General features: G+C 52.0%; 1 protein-coding gene across 3 annotated transcripts in view; it reads right to left on the bottom strand.

Moving 5' to 3' along the window:
- The window catches only part of ATP2C2 (ATPase secretory pathway Ca2+ transporting 2), a 58253-nt gene that overhangs the window by 38420 nt on the left and 3690 nt on the right, over window positions 1–16143 (bottom strand). For all 3 annotated transcript variants that reach the window (XM_013056975.2, XM_013056974.2, XM_004753893.3), the window contains exons 2-3: window positions 2572–2682; window positions 219–335 (exon numbers count right to left, since the gene is read on the bottom strand). In XM_013056975.2, the coding sequence (XP_012912429.2) occupies window positions 219–335; window positions 2572–2682 (228 nt within the window). The remainder of the gene's footprint in view (window positions 1–218; window positions 336–2571; window positions 2683–16143) is intronic.

Here is a 16143-nt window from a genome sequence, read left to right as displayed (position 1 = left end):
CTCATTCATGGTCACGGCTGCCTGGGTGATTCGAGAGCTACCCACGGCCATGCCTCCTGCTGGCTAAAACCAGCCTGCATGAGCAGGGAGCTTTCTTTATCTTGGTACCCCTGCACCCCAAGACTGATCCAAGGACCCCCCCCCGGTCAATATTTAAAGAACGAATGACTACCCCACCCCTCTGGCTTGCACTAGTTAATGCAAGGAATGACACCCACCTGATCGAGATACTTCTTCCACACGGGTTCGGTGTTATCAGCGACAAATTCATTCCAGCCATGGACCTGTCTCCGCTGCGACACCGAGAACTCGGACAGCCCATTTTGTAAGTCCACCTGGAAGGACACGGTTAAGCACGGGCTCACCAGTGGGCCCTGAAGGACCGGGAGCCCACCTCACGGAACTCCCGCGCTGGAAGCCGGCCACTTCCCAAACCGACCAGGAAATTGGGCTGTCCGCCAAGGAGAAGGAACTTGTTCAAAGACCCCGAGCAAACAGCAACAGAGAGAGCGGGAACACCCACATTCCAGTTCTTTCTTGCCCTATAATTACTGCACAAAAGACAACCTCAAGCCTAAATTTCAACGAGTGCGGTTGTAGCAGGAAATCCCAGACATGTTGAAATGCTTATATTTTCTTCTTTTTAAAAAAATGGGCCTTGGGAACCTGAAATGGTACAGCAACCATGCACAACAGGATGGGGATTCCTCAAAACATTAAAAATAGAATCTTCACATGATGCAGCAATTACCCTTCTGGGCGAATAGATACCGAAAGAAGTAGGTCTCGAAGGGACGTATGTGCAGTGCTATTCGCTCTCTTTTTTCCCCCCAAAGATTTTTATCTCTTTATTTATTTGAGAGAGAGAGTGTGTGGGGGTGGGGCAAGGGAGGAGCAAAGGAAGGGGGAAGAGGAGGGGAAGAATCCCAAGCAGATTCCCTGCTGAGCATGAACCCCGACCACGCGGGGCTGCCTCCCATGACCCTGAGACCCCGACCTGAGCTGAATGAAACCAAGAGTCAAGTCGGAGGCTTAACCGACTGAGGCACCCAGGCTTCCCTAGCAGTGCTTTTCTCAAAAGCCAAGTGGAGGTGGCTCGGTAGGCCAGTCAGGAGAAGGCGGACTGTACGATCCCACCTATATGAGGCGGCCCGAGCAGTCAGAATCCCAGAGGGGACAAGGAGGAGGTGGGGGCCAGGGGCTGCGCAGGGAGTTACGTTTCATGGGGACAGAGCCTCAGTTTTATAAGACACAAAGAGTTCTGGAGTTCGGTTGCGCAGCGTGGGCTCAATACTCCCAAACCGTACACTCAACGATGGCTTGGATGGCAAATGCTATGTTGTGAATTTTACCACAATTAAAAATTAAAAAGAAAACAAAAAAAAAATAGATAAAATGATGATATCGTACATGCACTGTGCCAGATACAATTTCAAGCTCTTTACACAAACTAATATTACGTTGATGATTACGTAAGGCAACTTTGTTATTCTGGTTGCAGCAACAGTGGCCTTGTTTTTAAAAAAGTCAGCGACAAGGAGGCTGAAGCGGATGAAGGAGGAGACAGGGGAAACTGAACCGATTTTTAGATTCATTTCAAAAGAGGAAAAAACCAAGCTCATTGGCTGGACAGGGAAGACATCTAGGTGAGGCGAAACTATTTCCTTCTCTTAATATTAACAAGTGGGACTTGAATATAAACAGATGTTTGAATTATTCTCAAGAAAAGTCTGGCATGATGGGGCGCCTGGGTGGCTCAGTCAGTTAAGAGTCCGACTCTTGGTTTCAGCACAGGTCATGACCTCAGGGTCGTGGGATCAGGCCCCACGTTGGGCTCTCTGCTAGGCATGGAGCCTGTTTGGGACTGTCTCCCTCTGTGCCCCCCCTAACTCACACACACTCTCTCTCTCTCTAGAAATAAAGAAAGAAAGAAAGAGAAAAGGCTGGCATGAAACACTGATTTCCAACTGTCTTGGGAAATGCTTTCCCAAATGTGGTGGGTTATCACACACACACACACACACACACACACACATCACCATGTTTGCTCAGTTTTCTAAGTAAATTAAAAACAGATAGCAAGCAACATTCCTTAGCCTTAGAGAAGAGCTTCGTGGAGAGGAGGGGTGTGTGTGTGTGTGTTCGCTGGCCAGGAAGTCAAATTCACTTGCGAAACATGTAAGTATCTGGTTTCAGTAATTGCCAAAATCCTGCATTATAAAAGAGGAAGTGTGTGAACAGGAGCGATTAAAAGTCTGAACTTTCATGTCAGACCACCTGGACTCAAGTCTCACTGGCTCCTTGGGAACCACGTGAGTTCCCATGTTCTCTGGGCCTCCAGGTAAGAGAAACGGATACACAGATTCGGGAAGGTGCCTGTCCTCTGGCCAGGGCCCCGTGAGGGTTGGCTCCGTTGACAACAACGATGATGACAGTCCATGGGGGATATCAGAACAGTTCAACATGAGCAGCATTTTCTAGCAAGGATGATAAAAACGTATCATTTGTGTTGCTTTCTTCTGCAGCTAAAACCCTTACCACACTGGCATCAAAGACAAATTAAATTCTTACATAAAACGCTTTGGCCAAATCCTCTTTGTGGCATTTGCTTGCTTCCTTGGGTGACAGAGCTACGACCGTTTTCTCTCTTTCGATGGCTTTTGAGTCACACTGTCCTCCAATCTGTGAAGAAAGCAGGACTGCTGTTAAGGGAATTGTAATTTTGCACTGATATGCTGTTCTCAAAGTATCAACATACACAGGGAAAATGCCCCTATCTTAAGCTCAAGTTCATACAGCTCAAGTTCTCACAAACTGACCCATACAGCCAGCCTCCAAATCAAGAAACAGACATTACCAGCCCCTGGAATCAACCTGTGTTCCCCTCCCACAAGAGGCAGGGTGACAGCTGTCACCATAGGTGAGTTTGGCCAGGTTTGAATTTTATATAAACTTTATCTATAAAAAGTAACCTTCAATAGCTACTTTCCCATGTCTGCTTTCTTCCACTCAGCAGTATTGGTGAGATTCACGCGTGACTTGCGTGCAGGGATGGTTGCTAATTTTCATGGCTGTTAAGTATTCCACTGACTGAGTCTATCACAATTTATCTGTTCTCCTCTTGATGGACCTTTGGGTCATTCCCAGTTGTTGATTATTACTGATGCATCTATTTTGAAGCAAACTTATCTAACAGAATAGGAATGCAGCAAGCTGACAGCACAGAGCAATAATGAACTCATTTAGAATCCTGACTCCTGAGCTTATAGGATCTGGTCAGGTAGGAACTACACAGTAGAGGAAGCCCCCCGGTGAGGACAGGTGATATCAGAGCCCGTTCGGTGTGTCATCTGCAATAACCCAAGGGAAAGGGGGGAGCCCAGCCGAGTTCTGTCTATCTGGCATGCCTGGGAAGCAGCCATAAGAAACACCTGAAGGGCATGGGAAGACATGATAACCCCAGGAGATCTCAATCAGGAAAATGCTAGGTATTTTTGCAAAGTGATTCCTAGTATTCTGATCCCCCAGGACGTGATAATCATCTTTTCCTTTTCCAGCAGGTTGTTGGGCATTGGGAAGGAGGAAGGGGCGCGAGGCAGTGGCCAACCTCTTCCTTCAGCTAGAATGGAGATAGCAAACTCCCCTTTCCCTTCTTGCCAGCCCCCCATTCCCAACAGAGTCTCCCCAACCCCTCGTGCATCGCAAGGCTCTGCCAGTCACATCCGCTTCCTGGGATTGAGCTCGCTTGTTCCTCCACCAGGAAGCATGGCCAGGATTACTTCAACAGGCACCCCCAATCTTCATGAGCTCTTCTTAGGTCAGCATTTAAGAGAAATGTGCATCACAAAATGAGACATAACTTTTTTTTTTTCTTCTGTTCACAAGCTCTGGCTCCACCAGCCCAGCACAAGCACTCCGCTCTTGCCCACATCACACATGGACTCAGTCCTGCCGGGCTGGCCCTTCCTGATCCTGCTGTTTCTTTCTGGCCAGGACCACACCCAATTCATTTTTTATGTAGCATGAATGACCCTGGAAATCATAAATCCTGTCCCCTGTCCCACTCCCTCCCCATGCACACATGAACCACGCTTGAAACGCTGGATAAATTCTAGCTGCTGTCAGGATAAAACCCATGGTTTTCCATATGGCTGCAGCAGACCCCATGTCATGTCCACACCCCTCCCCAGGTAAAAGGCGAATTCTTAGGCCCATGAGACACAGTGCTGCCTGTTGGAGGAGTCCTGTGTCCTCTCCCTGATGGCCCCTCTGCAACTGCCAGCAAGAGATTATCACCGAAATGCCCCTATCCATGGACAGTGCGGCCACTCTGCAGGGTGGGGACCAGGGCTTGGGACTCAGGGTGTGCTCCACGAGCGCTTCTCAGCCAGAGCAGAGGATGCCAGTCAAAAGATGCGTGTGCTCGGCTCCACTGACTGTACGAGTGGATGCACGCCCTCAGCCACGAGCCTCAGTTCACCCTCACCCAAGCTTTGCCCAGGCCACAGCCCAGCATCACGGGCCAGCCTGTCTCCTTGGGCAAATGACCACCTCTCTGATCCCAATTCCTTCATTTGCAAAATGGGGACGAAGATACCTTCCCCATCAAGCTTTTGTAGAATCAAGCAAGCACGGGCACAAGGTGGGGCTTGATGGAGCCAGACGCCCTCCTGTCCGGGCTACACATCACAGACGTGTGCGCTCACTTCTCGCATTCACCACAGTGGGGCTTAGGAAGGCGTTGTCTACACTCGCAGTCCCTACCTTCCGGCCTCCCATCTCTTTCCCAACCCACTTCTGCCAGCCCCCTCCCGGGCTCCACGGCTGCCGGGGCGTGGTGTGGACCGGAACATCATCAGGCAGAGCTTGCTCCATCTCACTGCAGGGTTTCAGAAAGCAGAGCCCTTGCATCCGGGGCTAAGCACATGCCCCCCGAGCCCCAGCTGTGTGCGAGGGACCTCTGCCGGGCACGCTCACATGGGGCCGCCGCCGTGGGAGTGGCTCACCCGGATCGAGGTTGCCTGCTTGCTCTGCGGCAGCCCCCATCCCTTCCTGTCGAACCCGATGGGGAGGGGGCACCCCTCCCATCTCCTTTTTTCTCTCTATTTAATTATGATGAAATTCACATAACACAAAAACGAGCCATCTTAAAAGGAACAATTCTGTGGCATTTAGCGTATTTCCAACGTTATGAAGCCACCACGTCCATCTAGTTCCAAGACATTTTCATTCCCCCAAAAGGAGAGCTGGGGGCATGATCGGTCACGCCCCTCCGCCTCCCCCAGCCCCTCACTGCTGCCTCCGATCTGCTGTCTCTAGGGATCACCCACCCTGAACATTTCATATAAATAGAATTACAAAATGCGATCTTCCGTGCCCACCCCCCGCCCTGAGTGATCTCCAAAGCGTTATTTGCCCACGGCAAACAGACCCACGGGGGCCTGCCAGGTCCTCCCCAAGCCTTAGGGAAATGGTCTGGAACCTAAGGACTTAGAGTGTTCTTACGGTGTTCTCACTAAGCAAAGGTGGCTTGGAGCTGACATTTATCCCAGCGGAGGCTTCCAGAGGAGCCACCAAGGGCAAATACGCCAGTCGCTGAAAGAGGACTTGGCCGAGGGAGCAGGGAGCTCACTGCTGACAGGTGCTCGCGTGGCACCTTGAAGGCCAGCCGGTCTCCCGCTGAGCCAGGAGCCAGGCTTCCTCCGCCTTCCCACCCGGCTGGGGGAGTCTGTTCATCGCAAACATTTGCAGGCTTAGACCCCAGAGACCGCTTCCCTGTTTCAAGGGCTGAGACATTTAAGTCTCTCAGATATTTGACCAAAACTTCCCCCATGCCTCTGTTCCCCCCTCTGGAAAGGGAGGGTTTTAAGAGCAGAGACTCAGAAGGTTCTGGGGGCTAATAGAAAACCAGACATGGAGCCCCAAGGATGGCGTCTGGCCCCCTGGGGAAGCCTAGGTGAACAGAAAGAATAGGAGTGTGCCAAACTGTGCCCGGGACACGCGCACACGGAGACCCGGGACACGCGCACACGGAGACCCGGGACACGCGCACACGGAGACGCGGGACACGCGCACACAGAGACCCGGGACACGCGCACACGGAGACCCGGGACACGCGCACACGGAGACCCACTCACACTCTACCGGACATGCTGGGCTCGGGAAGAAAAGGCGGAAAGGTGCCAAGCAGAGCAAATGTTCTATTTGGGGTACCCCAAGTGCCTGAAAGAGTGCCAGGACGAGGCTCTGAAGGGTTTCAGAGGGAGGGATGGAGGCAGAGAGGAAGCCCCGGGCCGGGAGCCGCGCAGTCCTGGCTCTGAGAATTTCGCAGTATGGGCGGGTGCGGTCCTGGGGATCGAGGCACACGGAGAGAAACAATGTAAGGGTCACAGTAACCCAAGAACAATCAGGCAGCCAGGGTCATTAAGGAGGTGACATCTGAGGTGAGGGGAAATGACCCAACTCCACGCAAGGTTTCCCCGACAGGCTCTCCTGAGGCGTGTGTCTGTGAACTACCCGCCTATGCTTTATCCTGCTGCTTCTCAGCCAGCGCTCCTCCGGCCAGCATCCCCTGGAACGTGTTAGAAAGGCAGATTCTCAGCCCTACGCTGGGTCTCACGGATCAGAAGCTCTGGGCATGGATCCTGTCTGTGCTTCCCCAAGCCCTCCAGGGGACTGCGATGCGCTCCAAAGTTGGAGAACCACCAGGATCTGGTCAAAATCCATTGCTGGGGCCTATCCCCAGGTCAGCTAAGCAGTGGGCTCAGCCAGCAGGAGTCTGAAAGGGCCCAGGTGATTCTAATACACAGCCAGAGCCGAGCTGAGGATGCCTAGTTGGGAGATGCGCTCCAAGAGCAACCCTACGGGGTCCTGGTCTTAAGCGGCCGCCATCTTGGAGAGAGAAGGCCATGGCCAATGGACCAAGCACCAGGCTGGGAGTGCTGGGTTGGAAGAGCTGTTCAGTCAGTCCGAGAGGGCTCCTTCCGCTTCCTGGAGGAGAGCTGAGGAGGAGACCCGAGGCAGCAGGCGCGCCCACGTCCTTCTAGCAGCTGGGCAGACAAGAGGAGTTGCCCAAGGCGAAGGTGGCTGAGAACAGCTAACAGGTCATAATGAGGACAGAATACCAGAGCCCCAGCAGTAACACATAAAGCAGTATTGCAGCAGAGAGAACAGCTAACAAGTTCATATCGGCATTTGACACCTACAATCTCATTAAATCATCCCTCCAGCCCTTTGAGGCCGATGCACTTTTCATCCCCATCCCTGTGATGAGGAGAAGGCTGAGCCGGCAGCCTCCTGGACCAGCTCTCTGTCCCCGCTCCGCAAAACACAAGAAAACAACTCAGCAAGAACTGTGCAGAGCCGAGGGCAGAAGGGAGAAAGCACGTAGAGAAACTCAACTTTCTGGAACCTCCGAGGGGAGGAGGGGCAGAGGTTGGTGGGGGCAGGGGAGAATCTGAGCCTGAATGATGCCCCCCAGCAGAGGTCCGCGTCCTGATCTGATCCTCTGAACCTGTTACCACATGACCTCGCATGGCAAAGGGGACTGTGCAGGTGTCCTTAAGAAGATCTCGAGCTGGGGAGGTGATCTTGGGTGATCCGGGACGGCCCTGTGGGCCCACAGAGTCTTTGTAAGACGGAGGCAGGGGCTGGAGAAGAGATGTGAGGACAGAAGCCCGGGCTGCGGGCAGCAGGATTCCCAGCACTGAAGGTGGAGGCAGGGCCACGAGGCAAGGAATGTGGGCCACCTGCAGAAGCTGGGTAAAGACCAGGAATCAGATTCCTCCTGGAACCCCTCAGGAGGAACGTAGCCTGGCCAACACCTTGATTTTAACCCAGTGAGACCTGTCGGACTTCTGACCTCCGGGACTGCGAGATCATGAATTTGTGTTGTTTTAAGCCACTTGTGTTGTTTGTGGTCATTTGTCACAGCAGCCCAAAGCCGCTGGCACAACAGCCACCATGGGCCCCACAGGGAACCCACACCTGAGCTCCCAGACTGCCTGCCCCCCCTGTGCCCAGCACGCTGCGGACCCGCCTGTCCACCTCCAGCACCAGACGGGCAGCCTCACGGGGGAGCGGCTGCTCAGATCCGGAGGACACCCAAGTGCCCGGCACAGCGGTACAAACAAAAGGTGCTCAAAAATGTTTGTGGGAGGGAGGCGGGGACGGAAGCAGCAGCAAAAGAGAGCTGCCAGGAAGGTCTCCATACCCCCAGGTGCTGGGAGCCCTGCCAGGACCAGGGTGGGAGGGAGGGTTGCCAAGGACACGAGCCTGTGTGGACAGCGGGGGGCCAGCAGCTGGAAGGTGCGGTCACACATTACAGAAGGGGGTGCTCCCAACTGTGGCCAGGGCAGAGGCCTCCATCTTCTGCTGAGTCTCCCTTCTTCGCACGAGCCCTTACTGGTCCCCGCATCCTCTCCCCAACTGCTCACGGTGTGCAAGAACCCAGGCCGGGCACCTCGGGAAGGCAGACACAGTCCTTGCCCGAAATAATCAGGACAATTAGGAACAAGAGAAACCATAAAAGTACTAGAAGAAATCACAGACTGTTTTCTCTTTTGTTTTGTTTTGTTCTGTTTTAATCTCAGCATGAAAAGGACTTTCTGAGCACAAGACAAAGGCAGATGCCATAAGGCAAAAAAAAAAAAAAAAAAATTCACAGCCTAACAATGGGGTTGTCTTCCGAGGACAGACTCCGGGCTGGGGAAGGTGCCTGCGGTTCCGAAGGCTGACAAGGAATAACTCCGCAAACAAACCAACAGCTCTGATTCACCAAGGAGCAGAAGACCACCAGGTCCTCTTTCCACGGACTGGACAAGGACATGAACCAAGAGTTCCCAGAAGGGAGGTGGTAACCATGACATGTCAAAAGAGAGTCAAACCCACGTCCGAGGGCGCCAGCCTTTCCCTGTCTCCCGGGGGAGGTGCAAGTGGTGCCCACGGGGCCGGGATGGGGGACAGAACTTTTGGAAGGCGATCTGGCCATCTCAGAGTCTAAAACCGCCCAGTGCTAGCAAGTTCCTTTTCCTCTTCTTCCGACTTGTCAACTGCAGGGCAGTACCCGTTCAGTCGTCCACAGCAGTCCTGCGACAACAGCCAACTACCAGAAACCCGTGTCCCCAAAACACTGTGCTGCGGGTAAAATCAGCTGCTGAAAGCTTTTTATTTACCTGCACGGAAAAAAGAGTGACCTCTATCCAGTTGTGTGCACACATATCAAGTACGCACCCGGATGCCTTCTCTTACGTGTGGACGTCCGAGTGACGCGCCCCTCCCACGCCGATGTGGCACTCGGAAGGCTGCCCCGTGCCCACTCTCTGTCCTCGGCCCCTAAGACGAGGAGCCACATTTGAGTTTCTATCCACAGGGATTTATTCTGGGCCACCACAGAAATGAACACAAATCATACAATGTCCTCTGGGTCTGTCTCCTGCTGCCCATGGTCACCACAGCGGGACACATCTGTGTTGCTCCAGGAGCGACAGGGATGGGGAATCCTCTCTTGGTGCTCTGTTGCACGGCAGGCACGCCACTGATCTGACGTGCCACACTTCCCTTAACTACCGCGTGTGGGTAGGTATTTCGCTTGTGTCTGGTTTGAACTATTACACGGAACACTTCCCCCCAGAGCCTGTCTGTAAGCAGGTGCACAGCCTCCTGTCCGCCGGGTGGGATGCTGGACCGTCTGCACATGTGCCTGGAGTCATGCTGGACACTGCCAGGCAGTTTTCCCAAGTGGCGGTCCCATTAACAAGAGAAGGGGCAGAGAGGACTAAGTCAGCCTCCGGATAACGAAAAGGGGAAGGAAACCAGGGTTCGTTTGCGCTGGGAAGAGGGCGGCAAGAAGACAGCGGCCGGGGGCTCCTAACTACGCCCTTTTCCATCTTCGTGAATCGTGAGTCACCAGTTAGGGTTAGGGTCCCTAACTGCTGATTCAAAGGGGAAGGTGGTGCGGACCAAGCCTGGGGCTGGGGGGCAGAGCCTGTGAAGGAGGGGACTTCGAGGCGGCAGGAGTGCTGGGGAATCCAAGACGGCGCAGACGCTCAGGCAGGCGGGAGGACGGGGAGGACGAGCCCCCTGGGATGCTCGGAGCAGGAGCAGAGGCAGACGGACACGGGGGAGGAGAGAGGCAGGTAACCCCACGGGCCCGCCCAGGACTCTTTAATGTTAAGCGGAAACAACCCTGAGTCTGCTGGGCAGAGGGCGTGTGGCCTGGCTGCTGACTCACTGTTCGGGGCTCTTGTCTGCTTCCCCCAGCTGCCGGCTGTGCAACCGTCCGCCAGGCCCTCAACTTCTCTGAGGCTGCCTTCTCCGGAAGACGGGAATCATCATATCCCCACGCCCTGGACTGCGGAGACAGGGCTCTTAAGTTCCAGCCTCAGGGCGACCCGGGTTTCAGAGGTCTTTCCCGGCCCCTGCAATTCTATCTAGGCAGCGCTGGTGATCCGCGCGCGTGGGACAGAGGTGTGACCCCACCCCACCAGACACTACCCACAGGACAGAACGAGACACGCGGGGCACACTCCTTTTGCGGGGATGGCCAGTGTGGTCGGGGACCCCGAGGAGGAGCTGCCCGAGTGAGGTGGTGGCCAACGTGACCGGGAGCCACCAGGAAGGGGAGGAGGCTGGGTACAGGTAACGCAATTGTGCAATAACTAAACACACCACCACTCTCACTGGCAGAGGGAGAGAAGGGTCTAGAAGGAGCTGGCCCCAAGATGGCAGTACCCACGGGATGGGACAGAATTGGTATATATATATATATGACAGGAACACACAAGTTCATGATAAATGAATGAATGAATGAACAAATGAGTGAATGAATGAACAAATGAGTGAATGAATGAATAAGCAAGCGCACAGAGGGCAGCCCTCCCTCTCCCCAGAACACCAAGGAAGAAAGAAGAGAGCGACACGACTAGAAGATTAGTAAGTAATCCACTGGGGCACGGACTGCGCCCAGATGCTAGAAGCAGAGGGAAAAGATACGAGAAACGGGGTGTTGACGCAGCCTGCACACGACTCTCCATGAAATACTTATTAGTTACGACAGGGAGGCCAGTCACTTTATGGAGGAGAAAGCGGACAGGCAGGAGCCTGGAGAACTCCAGCATCCAGCACACGTGGGCTGACTGGGGTCCCAGCTCCTGGGACATCTGTCTGACCCCGGGCAAACTTCAGATTTCTGCAGGGGGTTTTGTAAGGATTCAAAAATAACGTGGTGCACCCATAGATATTCCCTGGAACATTCTTCTAAAAACTGAAATAAAGGGGAAAAAAAAAAAAGGAAAAGAAAAGGAAGTCATCTAAATGCCCAGCAGGAGAGGGTGGGTTATGTAGAAATCTGTATGTACCCACTGAAGAAAGGGGCAGGAGAGGCTGGAGGGGTTGCAGCTGGCGCGCACAGTACGATTTTATGTCTGTTTTTTTTTTTTTTTTAAAGAGACACTATGTAACGCTATATAAGGAATAATTAGAGATGGGGACTGCCCTAAATGCTTTACGCAAACCGAATCATTCCATTCCAAGCCAATTGCTGGGGTGAGTGAATGCTCTGCTGCACAGAAAACTAAGGAATTTGCTTAGGGGCTCACCGCTGACAGGTGGCGGAATAGAATCTGCTTGCAGGGAGCCTGGGCTGCGGTGTCAGCGGTCAGGTGTCAGGGCTCCTCACCCAGCCTCTCAGGAACTGATAGTGGAAGGGCCAGGACGCCGAGCAAACCTCCGACAGTCATGGGTTTGCTGCAAACTGATCAGATACAAACGGCACCTTCCTCTGCCCCTCACTCCCCCCCCCCATCCTCACCCCCCGCTGAGGAGGAAACTGGGAGCAAACAAGTGCCCAGTGAGGACACATCTCCGATTGTACGTATTTTTATTGTGGCTTGGGGGGGGCGGGGGGAGCTTAGAAAAGGAAAGGAGGGAGGGAAGGAAAGGAAGTCCAGCTCCTGGGTCATAAATGAGAGTCAAAGAACAACGACGATACTGGCGCATTTCAATGACCAAGGAAGGCAAAACTATCACATTTCAGTGCTGGAATGTGGGGGAGGAAGAGACAGAGGGAGACGGCTGCAAGGGAGGGGATTCTGAAACTGGAGAAGGAGAACTCTGCAGAACCCCCTGGGTATCAGGTACCTCCCAGATGAGAGGAGGGAGGCCACCTTGCCTTGGGGAAATCTGCGGTCTCAGCGCTCCAAAGCCCTGCCACCTCCTCCAGGAAGTCTCCCTGGATTGCACCCAGATGGCAGCAGTAAAGTCCCCACCGTTCCCCCATACACAGGCTCTGTCCAGCCCCCATCTTACACATGCTTTCCTTCACAGGGCTTATCTCAATTTGTAATTCTACACATACTACTAAAATGATTTGAGAACCGTGTGTCTGTCCCACCAGACTGTAAGCTCCATTCGGGAGGGTCAGTGTTTTGCTATTTCGTCTTCAGTGCCGCCATAAGGGTCTGGCGAACAGGAGGATGCCTGTCCAAGGAATGGAGAAGCTAACTGTGCAGAGCGGTGGTTCTCAAACTCAAGTGAGCATGAGACTCCCCCCCCCCTGAGGGCTTATTAAGACTCAGACTGCTGGTACCAGACAGCATCTGGAGAATAGCTGATCTACAGAATGAATGGACCAAAGTAGGGGACAGCCAGATGAGGGATCTGTGTGGGGGCTGAAGAGGGGGAGACCAAACTAAGCACTTGTTGGCATGTCTGACTACTGACTTATGCCCAGTGACCCCAGGGGGGGGCAGCCCGATGGGCGTGCTCAGAAGGGTGCAGGCTGCACGTGATGACTGCTGTCTATCTGGAAATTCTTAGTCATTTCCCCCACATTTTCCTTTTGCACTGGACCCCACACATGATGGAGCTGGTCCTGCACCCACCACTGGGCTCTTCTCTGGGCACGGGGCCGCAGTCTTGACCCAAGCCAGATTCTTTTTTTTAAGAGAAAGAGAGCATGAGCAGGGGAAGGGGGAGAAGCAGACCTCCCGATGAGCAAGGAGCCTGATGTGGGGCTCAATCCCATGACCTGGAATCATGACCCAAGCCCAAGGCTGTCGCTCAAACAACTGAGCCACCCAGATGCCCCAAGACAGTGACTGATTCTTAATAAAAAATGCTGTCACTTTCTGGAAGTCAGAAAGGGAATCCAACACTTTCACTGACTCTTAGTATAAAGATCTCCACTTTCTGGCAAGGGCATTTGAAATATGCTTAATTTGCATTGCCATAAATAATAGGCCCCAAGCTGGAACTCTGGGTTTCTGGTCCCATTCTGAGCCCTAACCAATGCCTCCTGGTTGGGAAGGGTCTCCCAGGTCAATATTCTTTCCCCTACCCACAAGGCCCCCAAGTTCAGTCTTGCTGAGAGGCCAAGACAAGGGGACTTAAGGAGTACATGGCATATCTCTGGGGTCAGCTGCGAAATAACCAGATCTAATTAGCGTGGTGGTTTGGTTTCAGTGGCTTAAAATACAAAGAATGATTACAGGTAGTTCCTGCCTTTGTTCCAGATCGTTCAAATCTTCCTTTGCCCAGGGACTTTGGAATCTTGAAGCACTTCTTCCCCATTGTGCACTTGAGTTTCAAGTTGGGCCAACACATGCTTTGCTGGGCTCTGTTCCCAGCCAGTGGGAAGACGGTTGGGAAGACGGCCGAGTTGCGAGAACACAGTCCATCCATACCCTACCTAGGGACTTAGGGCAGATGGTGAGGCTAATAACACAACTTCAAGAGTGTCTGTAACCCCTACAGAAGCTTATATATTCTCCCATTATGGCCCACAGCCTCTCCCCACCAATTCCCTTCAAGATTCTATAAGGAAAATAGTGCTATGGGCTGAACCATAGCTCTCCAAAATTCCCAAGTTGAAGTCCTAACCCTTAGTACCTCAGACTGTGACTGTGTTTGGAGGGAAGCCCTTCAAAGAGGTGACTAAGTGAAGATGAAATCATTAGGACGGGCCGTGAGCCAATATGACTGGTATCCTACTAAGAAGAGAACATTTGGACACATCCACATGGAGAGAAGACCATGTGAAGACAGAAGGAGAAGACAGCTATCTACGAGCCTTCTAGCTCCTTCCCCTGAGGAGCTCTGGGGTGTTGGGCTCTGCCGCTGTTAACAACAGGGATCATGACACTGGGATTTGGGACAGGATTTCTAAGATGGCATCTTTGGACACGTTCTCCAGAGCTCCCAGTTTTCTAAGAACTTCTGAACTTGAACTGTGCATCTCAACAATTTCCTTAATATAGATCTTCTGGGGGCTGATTTTTAACAAAGCACTGTTAGGTGACACTAGGGCCAACCTGTGTATATGTGACAACCATCACGTGACACCATGCAGGGTTCTCAGTGGCTCAGGGAGGAAAAATGAGCAGGAGAATGGAGCCATCACACAGCACACAGTATCCCAAGTCAACTCAGTGTAGTCACGTCGCAAGTGGTGCCCGGCATGAATCCAGTCTGCAAACAGAGATACTTGCCATAGCTGATAAGCGCCAAGTGTAGTAATCAATACCAAGGAAAGAATATTTTTCCCACAATGCCCGACACTCACTTTGCCTTCAAGATCACAAGTCAATTCTACCATTACCCAAATGACAGCCTTGGACACTGACATTCACAGGTTGCCTGCTGTTTGTCATGCTTAAGAGGCTGATTATCCTACACTAGCAAACCAACTCCTGACATATTTAAATGCCATTTTGTACACATATCTGTAAATAGACATTCTTGGCATAATCATTATCAAAGTCAAAATTCAAGAGGAGCCTAAATAAAGACTAAAGTTCAAGAGTAATGAAAACAGTAGGAAAAAGATAACTATTGGGCAGACGATACACCAGGTGTGGTTTTGCTTTTTATGTGACTGAGCTCATGGAAGAAACTATTCCTTTCCACCACTGGCAGCCTCTACCCCCAAGCATCCCTGCCTCTTGATTTTCATGCACTTGTGTAATCCAAACCTCCACCCCTGCCCGGAGCATGGGCTAGACCTAGACTCACTTCTTTTTTTTTTTTTTTAAGTTTTATTTATTTAAATAATGTCTACACCCAATGGGGAGCTCAAACTCATGACCCCAAGATCAAGAGTTGTGTGTTCTACCGACTGAGCCAATCAGGAGCCCCTAGACTCACTTATGATGAGTAGAACATGGCAGAAGAGATAAGACAGCACTTCCAACATTGGGTTATAAAAAGCCTGTGGCTTCTCGGCTTTTATGGATGCTTTCTCAATCTCTCTTGGATCATTCACTTTTCGGGGAGCCACCTGCTGAGCCATGGTCCAGCCCTGTAAACAGGCCCACAAAGTAAGGGGCCCGCAAACAACCACAAGAAAGAGTTTGGAAGTGAATCCTTCCCCCTCCACACTGTAAGCCTTCAGATGAGACCACAGCCCCAGGCAACAGCTGGACAACAACCTCATGAGGGACCAGATCCCGGAGCCCCCAGCTGAGATGCACAGATTTCTGACCAGCGGAAACTGTGCGATGATCGTTTGTTGTTTTAAGCCACTGCATTTTGCAGTAATTTGTTACATGGCAATAGACAATCAGTACAACCATTCAACATCCGTGGTTGAGTTTTTTACAAATGTCACTGGTTGGGCGCCTGGGTGGCTCAATTGGTTAAGCAACTGCCTTTGGCTCAGGTCATGATCCCGGAGTCCCAGGATTGAGTCCAGCATCAGGCTCCTTGCTCCACAGGGAGTCTGCTTCTCCCGCTGACCTCATTCTCTCTAATAAAAAAATTTTTTTAAGTCTTTAAAAAAAAAAAAAAAAAAAAAAAAGGAGGGGCGCCTGGGTGGCTCAGTGGTTAAATCCTGTGCCTTCAGCTCGGGTCATGATCTCAGGGTCCTGGGATCAAGTCCCGCATTGGGCTCCAGCTCCGCATTGGGCTCCCTGCTCGGCAGAGAGCCTACTTCTCTCTCTCCCTCTGCCTGCCACTCTGTTTACTTATGCTATCTCTCTGTCAATTAAATAAATAAAATCTTTAAAAAAAAAAAAAAGGAAATGTTTAAAAAACATATCACTGGTCATGTCAAAATTTAGTTGCTACATTTGTCCTTTATGATTTTATTATAAAGTTAGTGGCTCTTTTGAGTTGCATTATACACATACAGCCACATTTATTGCAAGT

Source organism: Mustela putorius, unplaced genomic scaffold (assembly GCF_011764305.1).
Source record: "Mustela putorius furo isolate JIRA1106 unplaced genomic scaffold, ASM1176430v1.1 tig00000174_pilon_pilon_pilon, whole genome shotgun sequence".
In the NCBI taxonomy this organism is placed as follows: domain Eukaryota; kingdom Metazoa; phylum Chordata; class Mammalia; order Carnivora; family Mustelidae; genus Mustela; species Mustela putorius.
This window is presented reverse-complemented; position numbering and strand designations above follow the sequence as displayed.